This window comes from Carcharhinus amblyrhynchos, chromosome 8 (genome assembly GCF_965287045.1).
Source record: "Carcharhinus amblyrhynchos chromosome 8, sCarAmb.v2.hapA, whole genome shotgun sequence".
Lineage (NCBI taxonomy): Eukaryota > Metazoa > Chordata > Chondrichthyes > Carcharhiniformes > Carcharhinidae > Carcharhinus > Carcharhinus amblyrhynchos.
Genome location: NC_137331.1, coordinates 42966737 through 42989650, shown reverse-complemented (window position 1 = coordinate 42989650; position 22914 = coordinate 42966737). Strand labels below are relative to the sequence as shown.

General features: G+C 42.9%; 2 protein-coding genes across 5 annotated transcripts in view; one reads left to right on the top strand and one right to left on the bottom strand.

Annotated features, from left to right (window-relative positions):
• cnot10 (CCR4-NOT transcription complex, subunit 10) overlaps nucleotides 1-3816 on the bottom strand; it is a 34288-nt gene extending 30472 nt beyond the window's left edge. For both annotated transcript variants that reach the window (XM_080193971.1, XM_080193972.1), the window contains exons 1-2: nucleotides 3685-3816; nucleotides 776-873 (exon numbers count right to left, since the gene is read on the bottom strand). In XM_080193971.1, coding sequence (XP_080050097.1) covers nucleotides 776-873; nucleotides 3685-3724 — 138 coding nt within the window. In that variant the 5' untranslated portion in view covers nucleotides 3725-3816. The remainder of the gene's footprint in view (nucleotides 1-775; nucleotides 874-3684) is intronic.
• Nucleotides 3817-6481: 2665 nt separating this feature from the next.
• LOC145346558 (zinc transporter ZIP6-like) lies at nucleotides 6482-22281 on the top strand. Of its 3 annotated transcripts, none has more exons than XM_080193970.1 (10): nucleotides 6482-6579; nucleotides 7920-8680; nucleotides 10010-10181; nucleotides 10978-11147; nucleotides 11922-12068; nucleotides 13417-13525; nucleotides 14890-15273; nucleotides 18381-18461; nucleotides 19188-19378; nucleotides 20180-22281. In XM_080193970.1, the coding sequence occupies exons 2-10, from the start codon at nucleotides 7922-7924 to the stop codon at nucleotides 20330-20332; spliced, it is 2166 nt and encodes a 721-aa protein (XP_080050096.1). In that variant the 5' UTR covers nucleotides 6482-6579; nucleotides 7920-7921; the 3' UTR covers nucleotides 20333-22281. The 3 variants fall into 3 exon arrangements, with proteins under 3 accessions (XP_080050096.1, XP_080050094.1, XP_080050095.1); XM_080193968.1 differs by having other exon boundaries at nucleotides 13414-13525; XM_080193969.1 differs by having other exon boundaries at nucleotides 6494-6610; nucleotides 13414-13525.
• The last annotated feature ends 633 nt before the right edge of the window (nucleotides 22282-22914 follow it).

Genomic DNA, 22914 nt, shown 5'->3' with positions numbered 1-22914 from the left:
GAGGGGCAAGAAATGAACTAGCAATGTTCTAGAGGAGGAGGAAAGAGTGAAAGGACATTAGTTGGTCTTACAGGAGAGAACAAGAGAACAACGTGTCTCCAATTCCTTCTGACTGATGGAAAGTTCTATCACATTTCAAAATATAAATTCCTGTCCTTTTTTCCATTGAAACTTTGGATAAGCTAACTTGAACAACTGCCCTTATACTGTGAATTTAAAATGGACAAGAGAGAAAATGTGTGTGTAGCTTCTTGTTCCCTTGCCCTTACCATAATGCAACAATAATGGCAACTACATACAGCAGGAAATTCCACATCATATTCCTCTTGTTAAAAGATTCTGAATAAGCACTCCATGCCTTGGTTACAAATACTGTGCTGCCACTACTTTATGTTAATTTCCTTCTATATTATTTGCCTTGTAAATAAATTTCATTGCTGGTCTTAGCCCGAATGTCACTGTCCATGTCTTGCACCAGAAGAGGGAACTCAGTAGATATTCTACTTGATGTTTGTTAGTGAAAAGCATAATTGTGATGTTATTCCTTTCCATGTCACACTTCAGGCATTAAATTTCATAGTATAGAAGTTGTGGTTTGTTTACAGAAACTGCATTTTTGCTGTAGACTCAAGAGGAGACAGATCCAATTGTAAAAAGCCAAAGGCAGCTGTAAACAGGTCAGGGAGTTGAATTAATGAGAATTGTGATGGAATTGAAGAAATTGGCCCTATAGTAAACTCTGTATTTCAGTCACTCCCTACAAGCTAATACGTACTGTGTAAGCCTGATAGGCATTGTTTGCGAGCTCCTTTACATGGTCAGCAACTCCTGAAGAAAGAGAATTGGTCTCTGTTTTCACTTCCGTACCCTGATCTACAACAGAAAGCAAAGACAATTATTGAACATATTCATCTAGTGTCACTCGCAAGGCAGCATTCTCTTCACATTCAGACATAGATTTCTAGAACCAATCAATCTAAATCAGACTACACCTTTTACAAAAGCACAGAGCAGCAATTACCTGCACGATCTTCTCTTGATTTGCAATGCTCTGAGTGAATAAATTTATTTTTCCTTGCCTCAGTCCTAAATGGCTGATCCTTATTTTGAAACTCTGTCTACCCCCCCCCCTCAGTCCTAGACTCCCCAACCAAGAGAAAAAGCCTTGGCAGCTATCTGGTCAAACAGTCCTGAAATCTTGAATGTTTTACTGAGATCTCCTTTCATTCTTCAAGAGTCCAGAGAGAATAACAAGTCATTATCAAGAGTGTAACAACAATAAGATGTGCCTGTCTGAGATAAATATTGGGGATCTTCTTATAGGACAGACTGCCAAATACAAGGTATACCAGTGCGCAGGGATTCACAACTTGTTTGACCTCTTGATTTAGCAGGAACTCCATTGTTAGCTAAAAGGAGGACAGCAGTATTGCCAAAGACATGTTCTGTGATGAGCTTGCTGTCAGTCCGAGACCAATAGATCCCCCACATCTGCAACATAAGGATGACTCCACGCTGGGTTTCAAGCTGACTGGGATTGGAGTTAGTGAATGGGAAGCTCTCACTGCTGACTGGAGTTCCTGGAGTCAAGCATTCATGTGGAAGAATGTGGAAGGGAAAAAAGGACAATAAGATGACCAGATGGTGAAAGAGAGACCTCGCCAGAAGAAAAAAAATTATCAGTTGAAACTAGGCCATTGCAATTCATCTGTGCCAGCTGTGGAAGGGACTGTCACTCACGAAGAATGGCACAGTGGCTAGCACTGTTACCTCACAGCGTCAGAAACTCGTGTTTAAATTCCAGCCTCAGGTGACTGTCTGCATGGAGTTTGTACATTCTCCGTGACTGCATGGGTGTCTTTGCACAGTCCAAAGATGTGTGGATTAGGTTGATTGGCCATGATAAATTGCCCCTTAGTGTCAAGAGGATTAGGAAGGTAAATATGTGGAGTTACAGGAATGGAACATCGGTGGGATTGTTGTTGATGCAGGCTTCATGGGCCAAATGGTATCCTTCTGCACTGTAGATTCCATGATTCTAGGGATCATCCTCTATGGATACAATGGACAACATTCAATCCAGAAGTGGCAGAAACCCCAGGCACATTCTGTCATCTTCCGAGACAGATGGATGGCCAGATAATTTGAAAGGAACAAACAGGCAGAAAAGCACAGAGTTTTTCAGTGCAGTTTTGTCTGGGACAGAGCTTACAATGACATTGTTGCAATTTATGTATCGCACCATAATATGTGGAAAATTTCATTCAGTTAAATGTCTCACACTACCTTAATGGACCATTTTTAACTCACAACAAGTGCAGATTGTTCTGTCAGTGAGCAAATAAAACAGCACTGCTCCCTCCTTTAACATTACCCCAAATGATCTATCAGTCAGTTATTCCAACATCAAACAATCTACAGCACTGGAGGCCATTTGGTCCATCATCTCAGTGCCAGCCAAAGAGAGCCATCCAGTTTAATCCACTTTCCAGCTCTAGGTCTGTGGCCCTATTGGGTTTGGCACTTCACATGAATATCCAAGCACTTTTTAAATGTTCTGAGGGTTTCTGCCTTTTTCAGGTAGTGAAGTTCAACCCACCCCCACCAATCCCTGAGTGAATGACAGGTGGTCAGGAAGGCGAATGGGATGCTGGCCTTCATAGCAAGGGGGATTGAATATAAAAGTAGGGAGGTCTTGCTGCAGCTGTATAGGGCATTGGTGAGGCCGCAGCTGGAGTACTGTGTGCAGTTTTGGGCGCCGCACCTGCGCAAGGATATTTTGGCCCTGGAGGGAGTGCAGAGGAGGTTTACTAGGCTGATACCGGAGTTGAGGGGATTGAGCTATGAGGAGAGGCTGAATAAACTAGGCTTGTACTCGTTAGAGTTTAGAAGAATGAGGGGAGATCTCATTGAGACGTATAAGATGATGAATGGGATGGATAGGATAGAGGTGGAGAGACTCTTCCCGCTCAAAAAAGACAGTAGGACTAGGGGGCACAGCCTCAAGATAAAGGGGAGGCGGTTTAGAACGGAGTTGAGGAGGAACTTCTTCACTCAAAGGGTGGTGAATCTCTGGAATTCTCTGCCCGTTGAAGTGGTGGAGGCTGCCTCGCTAAATATTTTTAAGAAGCGGGTTGATGGGTTTTTGATAAGAGAAGGGATTAAGGGTTATGGGGAGAGGGCGGGAAAGTGGAACTGAGCCACGACAGATCAGCCATGATCTTATTGAATGGCGGGGCAGGCTCGAAGGGCTAGATGGCCTACTCCTGCTCCTATTTCTTATGTTCTTATGTTCTTAAACACCAGAATCTAAATCAAAGTCAATCAATGGCCCCAAAACTTCATCCCAATTCAGGTGCTGATTGCTGCTGTTTTAAGTGATATGCTGTGGAGACTAAACACAACCCAGCTGCCCACCCCTCTAGGGCTGAGAGGGTGCAGGCATTCTCCCAGGGCATCCCATCTGAGGCATCCACCCCTCCTGAGGCCAGTACTCAGCCACAGCGGGGGGGGGCGGGGTGGTGGTGGTGGTGCAGGCCAGCAGACGACCCTCCGTCCAAGGGGTGGGCACCCACCGACTCTTCCCTCCCAGAGGTAGGCACCGATCCCGAGCCGGCATCATCACCCACCCCTGACCTGGGGCAGGAGGGCGCTCACATTCCCGAACTTTTCCCGGGCGCTCACCTCCATTATTCGCTGCGCTGGGCTCCGACATGATGCCCATCCGCCACCCGGGCGGGCCGGGGGTGAAGCCGAGTGCCCGAGGCCCCGGTGCCGGGCCGCGGTGAAGCCGAGTGCCCGAGGCCGCGCCGGAAGTGACCGATTGACGCCGCTCCACCAACCAGCGACCAGGCGCGTCCAATCAACGTCACTTCCTGTCACCCTCCTGGGTCAACGATGCATCATGTAAATATATAGAATACTGCACACTATAAAATATAATATCGTACCCTATAGGGATACAATATACAGTCCGCTGCATCATATAGAACACTGCACAGTATAGAATAAAATATCACATCCTATAGGGTGCAATATACAATTCACTGCATCATATAGAATACTGCACAGTACAGAAAAAACATTTCCTATAGATACAATATGTGGCCCACTGCATCATATAGAATGTATAGAATATTGCACAGTACAGAATATAATATACCCTATGGGGATACTATATGCCGTCCACTGCATTGTATAGAATATTGCATTGTATAGAATGTAATATCATACCTTATCAGGGTACAATATGTAGCCCACTGCATCATATAGAATATATGGAATACTGTACACTTTAAAACATAACATACCATATGGGGATACAATATGCAGTCCATTGCATCATATAGAATATATGGAATGTACAGAATACTGCACCGTATAGAATATAATATCGTACCCTACAGGGATACAATATGTAGTCCGCTGCATCATATAGAATATATAGAATACTGCACGGCATTGAATTTAATATCATACCCTATAGGGATACAACTTGCAGTCCGCTGCATTATATAAAATATATAGAATACTGCACAGTATAGAATATAATATCACACCCTATGGGGATACAATATACAGTCCACTGTATCATAGAATATATAGAATACTGCACAGTGTAGAATATAATATCACACCCTTTAGGGATATAATATACAATCTGCTGGATCCTGTAGGAATATCAAATACTGTACAGTATAGAATCCATAATATCACATCCTATATAGATATAATATATAATTCACTGGGTGCTATGGGAATATTAAAACATTCCAGTGGGTACGTTATAAATAATGCCACAGCCTATGAATATATAATATTGTATACAGAACTCACACAAAGTGATAGCAGTTGATGTGCCTGCATGTAAAAACAGGAATAAATCTACCCAGTAGCCACAGCCCCATTCAGTTTGCATCTTGCCTGAATGAAGTACTCTTAATTTGCCAAAGCCTTACATTAGCGTGTACCTGTGCAATGCAGCTGTTTAGTGAAAAGGGGAATGTCTCTTGAAGAACTTTGAAGATATTGCAAATAAAATCCCAATTAATTGCTTGAATTTCCACCTGGAATAATTTAATGAAAGCGAAAATCGGGAAAATTCAGGGTGGAATGTGCTCAGGATCCGGTTGAAAGAATAGGAACTGAAAACAGAAACTATATGACCATGACAGGTGCAATACAAGATTGAGACAAGGTGCTGTATGGAGCATCTAAGAACATAATAAATAGGAACTGGAGGAGGCCATTCAGCCCTTTGGGCCAACTCCATTATTCAAAAAGATCATGGATGCTTTTCTAACTCAACTTCACATTCCGACCACATTCCAATATCCCTTGATTCGCTTAATGCGCAATCTCTCAATCCTATCCTTGAATATTCCCAATGACTGCACATCCATAGCATTTAGGATTGGCAATCCCAAAGATTCACAACCGTCCTTCTCTAATGCCTAATGGCTAGATCCTATCCTGACAATAATAGAGAGGGATTAGTGTTATTTCCAACTTATACAAATGAGCTGGATACAGAACATGTATATGTTTGGTAAATTTGCAACACTTAAAACAGGAAGTCCAACAGGGTTTGGGAGGGTGAATGGACACATTGGTTGATCTTTCTCTATACCCTAGCTAAGACTGTAACACTACATTCTGCACCCTCTCCTTTCCTTCTCTATGAACAGTCTGTACACAGCACAATAAACAATATTTTCCACTGTACACTAATACATGTGACAATAATGAATCAAACCAAACTAAAATAAGGGTTTAGATGGATCGAGCAAATTCAAAGTGATGCATGTTGGGTGGATGGTGAAGCACAGAGCAGAAGTGTTGGGGCTAGTCACTTTGCAGGACAGTCAGTCTATGTATGGATCCCTCTATGGGTCACACGCTTTCTGGGACTCTTTCTTTCTGGGACTATGAACTACGGTCAATTTCTCTGAGGGTCATTCTCTCTGGGCCACACTAAAGTTCATTCTCTTTTAATGGACCCCTCACTTTAGGCCTCTCCCTCTGGGGTCATTCTCATTCTGGGATCACTCTCTTTGGGATCACTCTCTCTGGGATCACTGTCCCTGGGGTCATTCTCTCTGGTCACTCTCTCTGGGTTACTCTCCCTGGGGTCACAGTCTCTGGGGTCACTTTCAATCTTGGGTCGCTCTCATTCTGGAGTCATCTCTCTGGAGTCACTCTCCCTGGGGTCACTCTCTCTGGGGTCACAGCCTCTGGGGTTATTCTCCCTGGGGTCACTCTCCCTGGGATCACTCCCTCTGGGGTCACGGTCTCTGGGGTCCCTCTCCCCGGAGTCACTCTTTCTGGGGTCACAGTCTCTTGGTCACTTTGTGGGGTCACTCTCCTGGGAGCCACTCTCTCTCGGGTTACTCTTCCTGAGGTCACTCTCTCTGGGGCAGCTGCAGTTCTCCTTTCCATCTCCTGGCGCCGCTACTGAGCCGCTCCAACTGCGGCTGCGCGTGTTTCGGCGGCGGCGAGTGCTTTGGTCGCCAGTCAGAGCCTCGCGCGCGGCCGGAGTCGGAGTGGCCGGAGAGCGGGTGGTCACTCAGTGTCCGAGCGGTCAGTCTGCGGGTGCTCTGTATTCCGGGCGGTCAGTGCCGATCCAGCTCCGTGTCCCAATGTCTCTGTCACCGGGACCGCGCCGGTTCTGGGCCTCAGGCCCCGGGATCCGCGGGGGAGGGTAGGAGGAAGGGGGAGTGTGAGAGAAGGGGATGAGGGGGTGACCAAAGGAGTGGAGTAGGGAGAAATGTTGATTGGGGCGGGGTAGGAACTGGTGAGGGTGTGTGGGGGAGTGAGGATGAGGAGGGAGGTGAGGATGAGAGGGGAGTGAGTGAGGGGGGAGTGAGGATGAGGAGGGAGGTGAGGATGAGAGGGGGGTGTTGAGCCCAGGGTGAAGGTTCTGAACAGTATAGAGACTAGGGGATGAGGGTGATGTTGGTGGGGAGAATTTGGAATAGTGGAATGGAAGAAAAAGATTTGCATTTCTGTAGCGCCGTTCACATCCTCAGGACAATCCAAAGTGCTTTACAGCTAATGAATTATGAGTAATGCAGTAAAGATGGCAGCGAATCCCACAAAAATGCCAATCTGATACTGATCAATGCATTTTTAGTGATGGCGGTTGAGGAATAAACATCAGTCCCAGGACACTGGGGAGAACCCCTCCCTCCCTCCTGGAATCTCATTAATTTATATGCAAGAGCAGTCAGCATTTTTGTGGGGAAACATTCTCGGGATATGGGTATTACTGGTATTTATTGCCCATCCCTAGTTGCTCTTGTGTTGGTGTCCCTGAACTGCTGCTGGTTCTGTCAGAACCAAGTTAGACTTGTCCAGTTATTTCAGGGAGCAATTAAAAAGTCAGCTACATTCGTGGGTGCCTGGATATATTGCAAAGCTTTTCAGAAATCCTTTAGCAATTAAAATTGAGTCACTTATTATTTTGTTATACAGAGCAACATTTTGAAAAGCAAAATTGAAGAGCCCCGTTACTATGAACTGCATAACGAACAGGAAAGGTGAAGGATTAAAAACTGCACTATTACAACAGAATTGAAACTGAACATGTTGGGGAAAAGTTAGTCTTTTTACATTAGGACTGCTTTCCAATTTATATAGACCCGGCAAATTAAACAGCAACTTATAACTTGGTCTTGAGGTATGTGTTCTGACAGTTTCTGTGGGGAGAGAATATAGCCAACGTTTGAGTCTGGATAACTGTCAGGCATTGATGAGGGGTCATCCAGACTCAAAACACTGCCTCTATTCTCTCTCTATGATGCTATCAGACATGCTGAGATTTTCCAGCATTTTCTGTTTCTATATTCCAGTATCTGCAATATTTTTTCCTTTATCTTTGATGGATGGGTATGTAATCTACTGTTTCTTTCTGGTGACAGGAATGATTCCAGTAGCGAGGTATCCATGTCTCCGATTTTTCTTGACCTGCCTGGTGGTTTTCTTTGGGAGAGGGTGCTGTGGCCATGCCGACCATGATGCTGAGTGCACGGTGATGGGTGAACACGGTCATCCACCTTTCCTGGATGCATCCACCACAGGCATGGACAAGTACAGGGCGGTGTTTGAGCAGAGTTACTATCTGCACAAACTTTTCGACCAGTATGGAGAAAATGGCACCCTGACAGTGGAGGGTTTAGAGAAACTCCTGTGCAATATCGGAGTCGGTGGAGTTAGATCAATGAGAACTAAACACGAGCATTCTGATCATGTTGCAAAGAAACATTTGGTAGTGGCAGAAGGAAGCATTCATCACCACTGCTGTCCAGAATGCCGACATATTCGGGTGAAAATTGGCTTACAAACCGCTCCCAAAGAAACTGGAAATCTTCCAAAGCATGGCCGTCCATCAGGTCAGCACACACCGGGCACATCTCCACCATCAGCAATCTCTGCTGGAGATAAATCTGGAACCAAAAGACACACGAGGCCAGCGCGCAGTCCAGTGAGTGCGATCCCAGCTATGGCAGATACACATCTGGCAGCTGGGCTCAAAGCTGAAATTGCCACGACTGGTGGTTACAGCACAGATACAGCCGGTGAGCCACCAACTGAATATTCTACTCACAAGGATAGTAAAGGGGCCCAGAGAAGAAATAATCCACTTGAAAACCACATTGATAAAGACTCAAAAGGAGATGAGGTAAAATTGTGTTTCATTTGCTGTCCAGCCCCATGAGGGACTGTCCTCTTACGATCAGTGGGTTTATTGTCTTGGCTCTTATTAGTATGCAACAACTTGCATTTATATAGCACCCTTAAGGTAGTAAAACATCTCAAAGATGCTTCACAGGAGTGTTGCCAACTAAAATCTGACAGTGAGACACATCAGATCTTTGAACAGGTGATCACTAGCTTGGTGAAAGAGGTTGGTTTTTAAGAACCATCTTTAAAAGGAAAAGAGGGGTGTTGGGGTTTGGGAAAGAAATTCAGGAACTTAAGGTCTAGGCATCTATCTGACGGCGCAGCTATCAATGGCGGAGCATTTAAAATCAATGAACAGAGTTGGAGGAACACAGAGATTTGAAGGATTGTAGACTGAAAATTACAGAGATAAGGAGGAGTGAAGCCAGTGTGGATTTGAAAATAAGAATGAGAATTTTAAATTGGAAGTGTTGTTGGACAAGGAGCCAGTGTAGATCAGTGAGCCCATGGGTGTTGGGGGAAAGGGGCTTGTGAGTTAGAACATGGGCAGCAGAGATTTGGGATGAGCTAAGTTTCTGGAGCGTGGAAGATGGGAGGTCAACCAGGAGAACGTTGAAATAGTCAATTGGGAAGTGATAATGTAGTTGATCAGGCTAATGAGAAGCTAACAGTCAAACATTTACCATCTATAGATTTCTTAGTTGCTTGTTTTGGAGATTGTTAAACATAGTGATGGGTTTCTGCCCTTTGCGAGGCCAAAAATAAGCAATGAATAAAATAACGTGGTAAAGGCATCCAGGGCCCCCTCATTCTCACTGTAGCTGATTACTCCCTTCACATCTTCAGTGTCCTAAACTGTCGGGTAATGCCACTTGCCACAATCTATCCAGCTTACCCCAGATGATAACCTGAGGGGTGAGTTTAGACAAAACACTGAGTGACTGTGTTCTGGAATTTGCAATCCAGAAATGCTTCATTCTCTTCAAAAGTGAATATTGGAAATCACATTGGAACAGGAAATGCTAGGAAGACTGAGTAAGCCTGGCAGCATCAATAGAGAGAGATTTAAGGTCTTAGGTTGATGCCCTCTCATCAGAACTGATGTTGCAGAGTGTAGACATTCCTCTCCGTCTAAGTAAGTTTTCCTTTATTTAGTGCAGATAGAACGCCCCTGATCTCTGATGGTGCACGTGCATTTCAAATGTTCCACCCTCTATTTTAACACTCTGAATTTAAACTATGGGTTGCAGGGTCTTGTATATGGGAGGTAACAAAGAAAACAGGGTCAAACAGGTCTTTAACCTGTGCATTGTTGTTTCCTCTGCAGTGTCTGAATGCAGACAGGTTACTCTCATCCCATGGAATGACCCCACAGATGACTCTGAACACAGAGCAGTTTGGGTACATTTGCCCAGCACTCCTGGATCAGATCGAGAGCAAGGCTTGCATCACACGTGAAGCTCAAGAGAAACATGCAACTTCTTCCTCTGCTGGGGCAGGTGAATATTTCATTTGGACTGAAATTCCATATGATGCATAATATACGTATCCTCTTCATACATTGCATCAGACCATTCTTTGAAAGACCTATCCTATCTTCTTCTGGTTACCGACCCTTCTGCCAAATGAAAAAGTTGTTCCTTATTGACTCTATCAAAACCCTTCACAAATTTTGAACACCTCTCTCCAATCTCTGTCCTAACCTTCTATGCTGTAAGGAGAATAATCCCAACTTCTCCACTCCACATAACTGAAGTCCCTCACCCCTGCTACCATTCTTAGTAAATCTCCTTAGGACCCTTTCCAACACTGACATCCTTGTTCTGAAATATTGCCCCAAAATTGAAAATGTATTCCAGTTGAGGCCTAGTCAGTGTTTGATATAGGTGTGACTTAACCTCCTTGCTTTTATGTTTTCCTTTATTTATGATGTTGATTATACCACATCTTTCTATCAGCTTTATCAACAAGCGTTGCCACCTTGAAAGATTTGACTTTATTTAGGACTATGCACAAGCCATTCAGCCCAACCAGTCCATGTTGGTGTTTATACTCCACTCAAGCTTCATCCTATCTTTCCCCATCTAATTTTGTCATTGTAACATTCCATTCCCTTCTCCCTCATATATTTGTCTAGCTTCCCTTTAAATACTACTCACTTCAACCACTCCCTGATGGGGAGGATTGAAAATTGTCCAGTAGTGTACTATTTTGTTAAATCTAACTTAAATAGTTTAAAATATATTTTGGGATGTGTAATGCTTCTTTATTCTGTCACTTTTTGTTTTATAACAGCTTGGATCGGTGGCTTTGTGTCCGTCACTGTCATCAGTTTGCTGTCCCTATTGGGTATAATCTTCATGCCTTTAATGAATAAAATATTCTTCAAGTTTCTCCTGACGTTTTTGGTTGCTTTAGCTGTTGGGACGCTTAGTGGGGATGCATTTTTACATCTCTTGCCACATGTAAGTGTCTCCTGTTATCGAGAAATAATTTTTTAAAAGTGTTGCATTTTAGAGGCCAGATTGATCTTTGGTGCCCCACTCTGTGGCTGCATCTACATTCGCTACTCTAATTGGTCTGTTAGACCCACTCTTCAACCTACTGTTGGTAATATTCGCAGGAAAATTTTTAACTTTATGTTGATCTGATCAGAGAAGTTTACCAGACTTATAGCTGGAATGGGCAAGTTGCCTTTATGAGGAAAAGTTTGACAGGTGGGTTTGCGTCTACTGGAGTTTAGAAGAGTAAGAGACGACTTGATTGAAACATCAAGATCCTGAAGAATATTGGCAGAGTGGATATGGAGAGGATGTTTCCTCTTATTGAAGAATCTAGAATTAGGTGTCACTGTTTAAAAATGGGGGGGGGGGGGGGGGGGGGGGGTCACTCATCAAAGACAGAAATGAGAACTTTTTTCTCTTGAGTGGCTGAGTCTTTTGGAACTCTGCTTCTACTGCCTTTTGAATATTTTTGAAGCAAAGCTAGATACATTCTAAATAAGCAAGAGAGTAGAAGATTATTGGGAGTAGGCAGGAAAATGGAGTTGAGATTAATCAGACCAGCCCTAGTCTTATTTAATGCTGAGCAGACTTGAGAGGCTGAGTAGCCACCTTCTTGAGGATAATTAGGGATAGATAATAAATGTCAACCTTGCCAATGAGGCCAACAAATGGAGAGTTGGGCTTAATGGGTTTTTTCCACTTGATTAATAAGATGTTTACGTTCTTACCTTGCAGTCACAAAGTGTGCATCACCATGGTGTAGAAGACCAAAGTCACTTGGATTCTGTTTGGAAAGGTCTCACTGCTCTTGGTGGTCTTTACTTTATGTTTCTAATTGAACATCTTATAACATTAATTAAACTGTACAAAGGTAAAAAGAAGGTAAGAACTGCAATTAATTTTGTCTCAGTTGTTAATAATGGAGGATTGTTAATGACAGATCTTAGTTCAGAGTTTAATTGATAAACCGAAAATGCTGGACGTACTCAGCAGGTGTGGCAGCATCAGAACTCACCTAAGACATTAACTCTGTTTCCCCCTCCATAGGTGTTGTTGGGCCAGCTGCATGCTTGCAGCATTTTCTGTTTATGCTTCAGATTTCCAGCATCTGCAGTATTTTGCTTTCTTTTTTCAGTATGTTGGTAATTGGTTTCATTGTTGAATGTTGATCCCGTCTCCTTACTTTTGGATATCTGAACAAGAAAAGGAATTTCTGAGTGGTGGCCTGGATTATAATTTGCTTCTCATGTGCAGTTAGTTGATGAAAGATTCCTAACTGGCATTAATCGCCTTTATATTAATTCATGGGATGTGGGCATCACTGGCTGGCTGACTGGCCAACCAGCATTTTTTGCCCATCCCTAATCGTCCTTGAACTGAGTGGCTTGCTAGGTCATGTCAGAGGGCATTTTAAGAGTCGACCACATTGCTGGGGCTCTGAAGTCACATGTAGGCCAGGCCGGGTAAGGATGGAAGATTTTCTTCCCTAAAGGACATTTGTGAACCAGATGGATTTTTTATGACAATCGGCAATAGTTTCATGGTCATCAGTAGATTGTTAATTCCAGATTTTTATTGGATTCAGATTTCAATGGTGGGATTTGAACCTAGGTCCCAAAGAATTATCCTTGGTTTCTAGATTACCAGTGGCAATACAACTACGCTCCTGTCTCCCTTTGCCTTGTGCTAGAATATAGCTTTTATTTACCAGTAATGTCAGAGTTCAGTTATGTGGAGAGACTGGAGAAGCTGTGGGTTGAGATTTGATAGGGGTATGAATGGTTTTCGTGAATGGTTTTGATTAACTTATCAGCCTTTGTTTAACTGCCTGTAAGTGTGTTTTTTAGAAATTAAATGTCCCCTTCCCTCAGGGGTGGCAGTGGTATTGTCACTGAACTGGTAATCCAGAGACCCAGGGTAATACTGTGTGGACTCGGGTTCAAATCCCACTGCAAAAGGTGAAATTTGAATTCAATTTAAAAAGATCTGAAATTAAGAGTCTAATGATGACTGTGTGGCTTGAAAACCATTGGTTGACTCTTAAACTCCCTCTGAAATGGCCTAGAAGACCATTCAGTTCAAGGGCAATCAGGGAGGAGCAATAAATGCTGGCCAGCCAGTGACTCCCACATCTCATGAATGAATTAAAAAAGTGCACACAACAGCATTTCCTAGCTTTAGAGCTGCCCGTATCTGCAATATCTGAATTGCATTTCATTTTCAACAGCAGAAGAAGTCTAATCAAGATGACCAGGAGATGGATACTGATAGAAATGCAGAACCTCATGAATCACAGCATTTATCTAAGGATGAAAACCCAGAAATGAAACAATTTGCTGGTAAGTCCTCAGCTGAATGTCTGTACCATCTCTTCACCCTTTTCCATCACAAGCTGAAATTGGTGTCAATCTGTGCAATGGATCTCACTAGATTATAGACTTCAGCACGCACATGTTATTATCAACAGTTTACTAATTGAAATCACGTGCTTGAATTGAGACAAACGTCTTCACTGTATTTGTTTCTTCCCCCCCAGCCCTGAATTAAGAGAAATGCAATTTTAGTTAAGAGTTACGTGCATTATAAGAGAAAGGGTGGGGATGAAATGAAGGCAAACCAAATGGTAATTGAAGAAGTAGTGGACAGAAGCTGTGGTGAATGGAACATAATTCTGCCATCACTTAAAATAAATTCAATGAAAAAGATCCAAGGTTTGGCACAGTGGTTAGCACTGCTGCCTCTCAGCGCCAGGGACCTGGGTTCAAATCTGGCATTGGGTCACTGTGTAGAGTTTGCACATTCGCCCCATGTCTTTGTGGGTTTCTTCTGGATGCTCCGGTTTCCTCCCAAAGTCTGAAAGACGTATTGGTTAGGTACATTGACCTGAACAGGCACCAGAGTATGGCAACTAGGGAAATTTCATAGTAACTTCATTTCAGTGTTAATGTAAGCCTTACTTGTGACTAATAAATTTAGGTTTAAACATAAGGAAGATGGCTTTAAATTTGTTAGATTGTTTTAAATTTATTCTTTTATGTGATGTAGTTGTCATTGGCAAGGCTGATATTTGTTGCCCATCCTTAATTGTTGTCCTTAAGCTGCCTTCTTGAACTGCTGCAGTCCATGTGGTGTAGGTATACCCACATGGACTGTTGGAAAGAGAGTTCCAGGATTTTAATCCAGCATTGAAGGATTATGGATAAATTTTCAAGTCAGGATGTTGTGGGGCTTACAGGAATTTACATGCGGTTTTTTTCATGCAACTGCTGCCCCTGTACTTCCAGGTGATAGATGTCGCAGGTTTGGAAGATGCTATCTAAAATGCCTTAGTGAGTTGCTGCAATACGTCTTATAGATGGTACACATGCTGTCACTGTGTCAGTGGTGGAGGGAGTGAATGTTTAAGATGGCAAATGGAGTGATGATCAAGTGTGTTGCTTAAAATGAGCTCTGTTAATTCAGTTAACAATTACGTGTTTTTGATTTATATTGAGAGTAGTTGGCTTTCTACAGTTTGGCTTGTGTATAATTTCTCCTCTTTTTAAAAAGAAATGCTCATTACATTTCCCATTTATGTTTACATATATTCCTACTGTGGTATTTGGGGTTATAAACTCTTCCCAAAATATTCCTTTTGCTGTTTTATTTTGCTGAAGTGTTTAATGTGCCCTTTTTTGGACAATGTGTTTTGTTTGAATTTCAGATCCAGGCGACTGTCTGGTGGAACCTAAGGATCAGTCAAACCTTCACTGCCTAGACTACAGTCAGAACTCCCTGACTCCAGAGCAAGAAGTAATGATTGCCCACGCTCACCCTGAAGGCAATTACAATGCGTACGTGCCCAGGGGATGCGAGAACAAATGCCACTCTCATTTCCACGACACCATAGGGAATGCCGACGACTCTCATCACCATCATCACCGCTATCACCACATTCTCCATCACCACCATCACCAGAACCACCACCCCCATAGTCACGGCCACTACTACTTTCAGGAGGATTTGAAGGACGCAGGAATAGCAACTTTGGCTTGGATGGTGATCATGGGTGACGGACTCCATAACTTTAGTGATGGTTTGGCTATTGGTGAGACCCTTTACCTTATTAAAAACAATATTCCGCTGTTTCCAATTCAGTAACCACAAGTACCTTCATGAGGTGCTGGCAACTGTGTAGCAGACAATTGCACGTTCACCTGGTTGAGCAGATAGCTTCATTCAGAATGGGACATGGCTTACTTTTTGAATATTCATTTTGTGAATACCGAAGGTAAAAATAAAATTGAATCATTGAATGATACATCGCAGAAGGAGGCCTTTTGGCCCATCATGCCTGTGCCAACTTTTTGAAAGGCTTATTAATTAGTTCCACTGCTGCTCCTCTTTCCCCATAGCACTGCAGTTTTGTCAGCTTCCACTGTCCTTTCAGGCAGCACCTTCCAGATCAAACTTGCTGCATTTTTGAAATAAATTGCCTCATATATTCCTAGAGCATAGTGCTGAAGAATTCAAGGTGGAGTTTTTGAAATGCATGAAAACTGCTAAACATTTGCCTGCAGAGTTTGCAAAGCACAGAAACAGGCCATTTGGTCCATTTGCTTCATGCTGTTATTTATACTTCACATGGGCATTCTCTACCTCACCCTAATAACATTTCCCTCTGTTCCTTTCTTCCTCATATACTTGTTGAGCTATTTTCACATCAGTTTCCCTCCCAGCTTGTCCCTGAGGTTCTGGTTTAGTTACATTTTCATGTTGCAAATTCATTCAGGCCAGAACAAGCCAACATTCTCACCTCAGCCTGTATCTGCACTAGTCATCTCAACTAGTTGCTGTGGCAGCGAGTCCCACATCCTCACCGTGCCCTGGGTAATGTGAGGTGATATATTTCGGGTAAAATAAATAACGACAATAACTATACCCTGAGGATCCCCCCCCCAGTCCAGTTATTTTCACTGACTGGCCAGAGAGTCAACCACACTGCCATGGCTCTGGAGCCACATGTAGGCCAGATCAGGTAAGAACATAAGAACATAAGAAATAGGAGCAGAAGTAGGCCATCTGGCCCTTCGAGCCTGCCCCGCCATTCAATAAGATCATGGCTGATCTGTCGTGGCTCAGTTCCACTTTCCCGCCCTCTCCCCATAACCCTTAATCCCTTCTCTTATCAAAAACCCATCAACCCGCTTCTTAAAAATATTTAGCGAGGCAGCCTCCACCACTTCAACGGGCAGAGAATTCCAGAGATTCACCACCCTTTGAGTGAAGAAGTTCCTCCTCAACTCCGTTCTGAACCGCCCCCCCTTTATCTTGAGGCTGTGCCCCCTAGTCCTACTGTCTTTTTTGAGCGGGAAGAGTCTTTCCACCTCTATCCTATCCATCCCATTCATCATCTTATACGTCTCAATGAGATCTCCCCTCATTCTTCTAAACTCTAACGAGTACAAGCCTAGTTTATTCAGCCTCTCCTCATAGCTCAACCCCCTCAACTCCGGTATCAGCCTAGTAAACCTCCTCTGCACTCCCTCCAAGGCCAAAATATCCTTGCGCAGGTGCGGCGCCCAAAACTGCACACAGTACTCCAGCTGCGGCCTCACCAATGCCCTATACAGCTGCAGCAAGACCTCCCTACTTTTATATTCAATCCCCCTCGCTATGAAGGCCAGCATCCCATTCGCCTTCCTGACCACCTGCTGCACCTGCAGGCTGGGTTTTTGCGACTCATGCACAAGGACCCCGAGGTCCCTCTGCACCGTCGCCTGCTGCAGTTTTTCGCCACGTAAGTAATAGTCCTTCCTACCATTCTTCCTACCAAAGTGGACCACCTCACACTTGCCAACATTAAATTCCATTTGCCATTTCCTGGCCCATTCGCCCAGCCTATCTAGATCCTTCTGCAGACTCTCCACACCCTCCGCACAATTTGCCTTTCCCCCAATCTTGGTGTCATCAGCAAATTTCGACACCCTACACTCGGTTCCCTCCTCCAGATCATCTATATAAATGGTAAATAGCTGAGGCCCCAGCACCGACCCCTGGGGCACCCCACTAGTCACCAACCGCCAATCCGAATAGCACCCATTGACCCCCACTCTCTGCCTCCTATTTGACAACCAATCCTCTATCCACGCTAACACCCTACCCCCAACTCCATGTCCTCTGACCTTCTGCAGTAACCTCTTGTGAGGTACCTTATCAAACGCCTTCTGAAAATCCAGAAAGACCACATCCACCGGCTCTCCTCTATCCACCGCCCTAGACACATCCTCATAGAACTCCAGTAAATTTGTCAGACACGACTTCCCTTTAATGAAACCGTGTTGCGTCTGCCCTATCAAGCAATTCCCTTCAAGATGCCTCGCAATTTCCTCCTTAATGACGGATTCTAACATTTTACCTACCACAGACGTTAAACTAACCGGCCTGTAATTCCCCGCCTTTTGCCTGGCACCCTTCTTAAACAACGGCGTAACATTAGCAAGGATGGCATATTTCCTTCCCTAAAAGACATTAATGAACCAGACAATCTGACAATCAACAATGGTTTCATGATCATCAGTAGATTCTTAATTCCAGATTTTTTTATTGAATTCGAATTCCATCAGCTGATGGGATTCGAACCCGGGTTCCCAGAACATTAGCTGAGTTTCTGGATTGATGGTCTAGCAATATTACCACTAGGTCATCACCTTCCCTAATTAGTTATTCCTAATCTCATGCTCTTTCACCAAATCCCTTTTTCCCTTCTAAGTATTTATCCAATTCCCTGTTGAAGATTGCAGCTAAATCTATAGCGGCGGGACACTCCAAATCCTAACCACTCATCGCATAAAAGGCATTTCTTCATTTTGTTTGTAATTCTTTTGGAAATCACCCTAAACCTGTGACCTCTTGGTATTTACCCCTCAGTCATTGGAAACCTTCAGGAAGTGTGGTGAGTGCTGCACTGTTAAATATTTCTTTCAGCACTTGCTTTATTTTGAATGCACCTGATCTTGAGAAAAACAGATTCGACGTGATCCTAAATTGTGTGAAAGTGGAATTTTAAATTCCTTTCAGGCAGTTGAGAATAAATTACTTTTAATCCAGTCGTAAACCCATTACTGATATTATGCTGCATGTTTTACACTCGTGTTTAAATTTCATGTGGTTGTTTTAACTGTAACATGGTTAACATTTAATTCCTGTGTTTAGGAGCTGCTTTTACTGGAGGTTTGTCCAGTGGATTGAGTACATCCGTTGCTGTTTTCTGTCATGAATTGCCGCATGAACTGGGTAAGAGTTAAAACATAATTGACACAACATTTGACTGTATTTGCAAAAAGCATCAGAGGAAAGAAAGAATTGATTTACATTTGCAGCACATTGTTGAACCCTTGTTGATGGTAGCCATTCAGCCCATCCTGCTTGTACCCAGTACTCTCTGGCCTGATTTCTTTCCATTGTCTTGTATTTTACTATGTTTATCTAATCTTCACAACCTACAGTACTCTTTGTAATGTTGTCACTGTTGTAATGTAGGCATCAGTGCAGTCAGCTGGTGCATAGCAAGTTCCCACAAACAGCAAGGTGATAAAAATCAGTCTGTTTACCAACATTTGTTGAGAAATAAACATTAACCCAGGACACCAGGGAGACTCTTATTTGAATATTGACTGTGGGATCTTTTACCTCCTGTTGGAGTGTTCGTTTAACATTTTATGAGATGACACCTCCGTCTGTGCAGTAGTCCCTCGGTACAGCACTTGGAGTGTCAGCCTGGATCTTGTCCTCCAGGCTCTAGAGTGCACTTGAACTTGCCACCTTCTGGCTGGAGATGAGAGTGCTACCCATTGAGCCCCACTGACACCTTCACATGCAGACTGAGACTTGCATGGTAGTAAAGTTGTTGCTGGAGTCATACAGGAATGCAGTAGAGGAATGGGAGATAAGACAGTAATGAGAAAGCACCAGAGTTTGAAAGTTGATTTCCAGAATGCTTCCCGCTCTTTTTGTGTGCAGGTGATTTTGCCGTACTGTTGAAAGCTGGAATGACAGTGAAACAGGCTATCCTGTACAATATCCTCTCTGCCTTGCTGGGATATCTGGGTATGATAACTGGCACTGCCATTGGCCACTATGCTGAAAATGTCTCCACTTGGATCTTTGCTGTTACTGCCGGTTTGTTTTTGTACGTGGCCCTGGTTGATATGGTACGTATACACCACACTACTTCCCTGTTTTCACTCCTATAATAACGTGCACCTATATAGCACCTTAACATGAATAAACATCCATTATGCATTTGCTTAGACTGTCCTCTGCTTCAATAATGTGTACCCAATGATAGCTAATGGGTCTGTTCCGGGCCGACACCAGGACACGAACAATAATCCATTCACTAGAGCAAAGTTTCTCTATGGTTTCCAATACAAGTTTTATAAACATTGTTTAAAAAGTATTGGTTCCTTCTGTGTCTATAAAACATTGTTGTTGGTACGGCATTGCTACATAATTTCTTTATAAATTGCAGCTTTTTCTTCAGTAATCCCACCAGTTTCTGTCATCTCTAGTACTGACACTGTCTGCTAATAAATGCTCCAATGTTCCTCAATGTCTTCTCACTGCGTCCAGTTTAAAAGAAAATCTTTTATTGTTATGTTGTGTTTTCTGCTGTATCATCCTTACTTGCTGTTCTTTGTTTAAAGCTACAACTTTCTCCTATTTCTTCTCTGTAAGTAAGAGATCTTGCAATGATAATCCTCCATTCCACTGACACATTCAATTCCAAAGGTAGTTCAAAGTTTGGGATCAGAGTTCTAGGATGCAAAGGGATTAGGACCATGTTTATACTACGCAACCTTCAATTTTATAACCATGACTATACTGTCCAGACACATTATTAATTCTGTTAGACTCTGAACAGGGGCCAGTCCCTTGCTTGTTTTGCTGAACTGCAGAGTGACTAATGCAAGAATTAATAACTCCAGCTGACTTCTGGTTTCTTCCTGCAGGTTCCTGAAATGCTTCACAGTGATGCTGGTGATCATGACTACAGCCATGGGGCTTACTTCCTTTTACAGAATGCTGGGATGCTTCTGGGATTCGGCATCATGCTGCTGATTGCTGTCTTTGAACATAAAATTTTGTCAATTGTAAGACTGTGACATTTTTGCTTGTGTCTGAAACCGGCAGGTATTCTCTGAAGCACTAGTTTTGTGTCTATTTATTGATCTGGTCTGTGTAATAATGTAGTGAGGTTGTAACACTGCTGTTTGAGCTCTGCTAATAAAGCGATAGTCTGAACTGTGAAAGCTCTGTCACGGTTCAGACCCAAATCCATGCTTCCTCCAACTCCCGGTCCAAAGCCCATACCCTAACCAGATTTTCCCATACTGTGCACATGCTTGCACTGAAAGATACCTTCAGCCTCATCAAACTAACACCGTAAAAGGAGAAATATTATCACTTACAAAAGGATAGGCTGATGACCACTGTGGCTGTGAGATTTTCCCCATTCTGTATTTCTAACTCTATCCACACTTGATCCAACAGACCTCTAGCCAGGCCTGTATCATTCCATTCTAGTAAGAAATCTGACAACACCAGGTTTAAGTCCAACCGATTTACTTGATAGTAAACTTGCAAGCGAGTTTACTATCAGATAAATCGGTTGGACTTAAACCTGGTGTTGTCAGACTTCTTACTGTGTTTACCCCAGTCCAACGCCGGCTTCTCCACATCATTCCATTCTATCCATTTCTGAGAAGAATTAAAATGTACAAATTCAATAAAGCAATTGATATGTGAGGTGCATAGCAGAGACTGTGGGGAGCAGATTGACTCACTACAGAATCCAAAGAGTCAAGAGACACGGGTGCAGCAAAAATCATAATGGAAACTTAGAATGGAAAACTAAAACACGAGGCATATAGTGAATAACGAGAGTTAAATGGAGTATTAGTGGAGAGACTTTTGTTGTCTGCAATACCACAAGCCCTCAGACTATTAGACATATTCAACAAATTCTTGTTAATAGAGAGCTGGTTCTTTCCACTAGTAACCAAGAATTATTTCCTTCACTTAAAACAGCATGGTTAATAGTCACAAATTCGAAAGGTAGCCTTAGACTTTTCTCTCAGCAGTGGGTTGACCCAGATTTAGTGAGGATAAAGGATAACTCGTTATATGAAGAATATTGAAGATTAAGCACTTGCCCTACCAGTGATTACTGAACTTAGAATGATAACAGTTCAGTTATTGTTACTTGAATTCAGATTAGTGTAACTCTTTTGGTTTGCGTATGTATAAAATTATGTAACCATTCCAAGAGAAAATATGTTAAGTTGCTGATGGTGCCAAACTGCAGTGTGACCGCTATCTTATTTGTCACTCCCCCCACCGCTGCCCTGAATTAACATTCACCAATATCCAAAGCTCACTGACGGAAACACTCGGTGCTGTTCCTAATCATTAAAATCACGGCACTGGAAGTTGTATTTTATTTATGGAGTAAAATCTGAGTGCAGAATTCCAAACTATTATTGTAAAAAAAAACAAATTTGGAACTTTTGAAGGAAAGGTTTATTCCTTGGCTAGTTTTACAAGCTGCACTGCGAAGATGAACAGAACACTTGACAAGCTTTTCTGAAAGTAAAATGCTAATGTTACGAAAATGAAAGTTTACAACTTGATGGTTACAAACGTTCCTTTGTTACACATATTTATAACCAGTTTAGTTACAACACGCACAAACTGTAATGGAGTCATGTTACATTCCATTTGCCTTTTTTCTTTGTAGTAGGTAATTGTAGAAAGCAGGACAGAATGCCATTGAATTTATCGTAAATAACTTCTGCATATTCTACAGTATTAAAATGAAATTTGGATTATGTTTAAAACAAATGTCTGTTACGGGGAGAGCTGGACTCAGCTTTATTGTGCATGCAACCTTACACCATTTCACCTTTTCAATATAACTTGAGGAAAAATAGTGAGGGAGCATATTGAAAGCACTGGGAGCTTGTTTACTGTAGATCAATGGTTGATGAAGGAGCAGATTATTGATTTGGTAAGTGCTGGTAGTTTTGAAGAATAAAGTTCTGATATAGATTTATATTCCTGCTGTGTTTATTTTCATTGTTGTGTTGTGAATTTATTTTGTTCATTCATGGGATGTGAGCATCACTGAAAGCCAGTTTACTGCCAGTCTCTGATCACCTTGAGGTGTTGGTGAGCCACCTCTTGAGCCATTGCAATCTGCGTGAAGTAGGGACACTCACAGTGCTGTTGGGGAGCAAGTTCCAGGACGTTGACTTGACAGCAAAGGAACGGCACTATAATACCATGTCATGCTGATGTGTCATCTGGAGAGGAACTTGCGTTCCCATGCATGTGCTGCTGTTGTCCTTCTAGATGGTAGAACTCAGATTTGTTAAGTGCTGTCAAAGAAACCTTGGCAAGTTGCTGAAGTGCAACTTGTATATAGTACACATTGCTGCTGCTGTTTGCCAGTGGTGGATTGGGTGCCAATCAAGTGGCTGAATCACAGCTGATCTTGGATTTCAGCTCCATTTCCTGCTCACTCCCCACATCCCTTGATTTCCTGATTTCCAAAAACCTGCCTATCCCAAACCTAAGTATAATAAACAGTGGAGCACCCACAACCCTCAGGAAGAGAATTCCAAAGATTCACAACCCTTTCGGTGAAGAAATTTCTCCTCATCTCAATCCTGAGATTGTTTCCCCA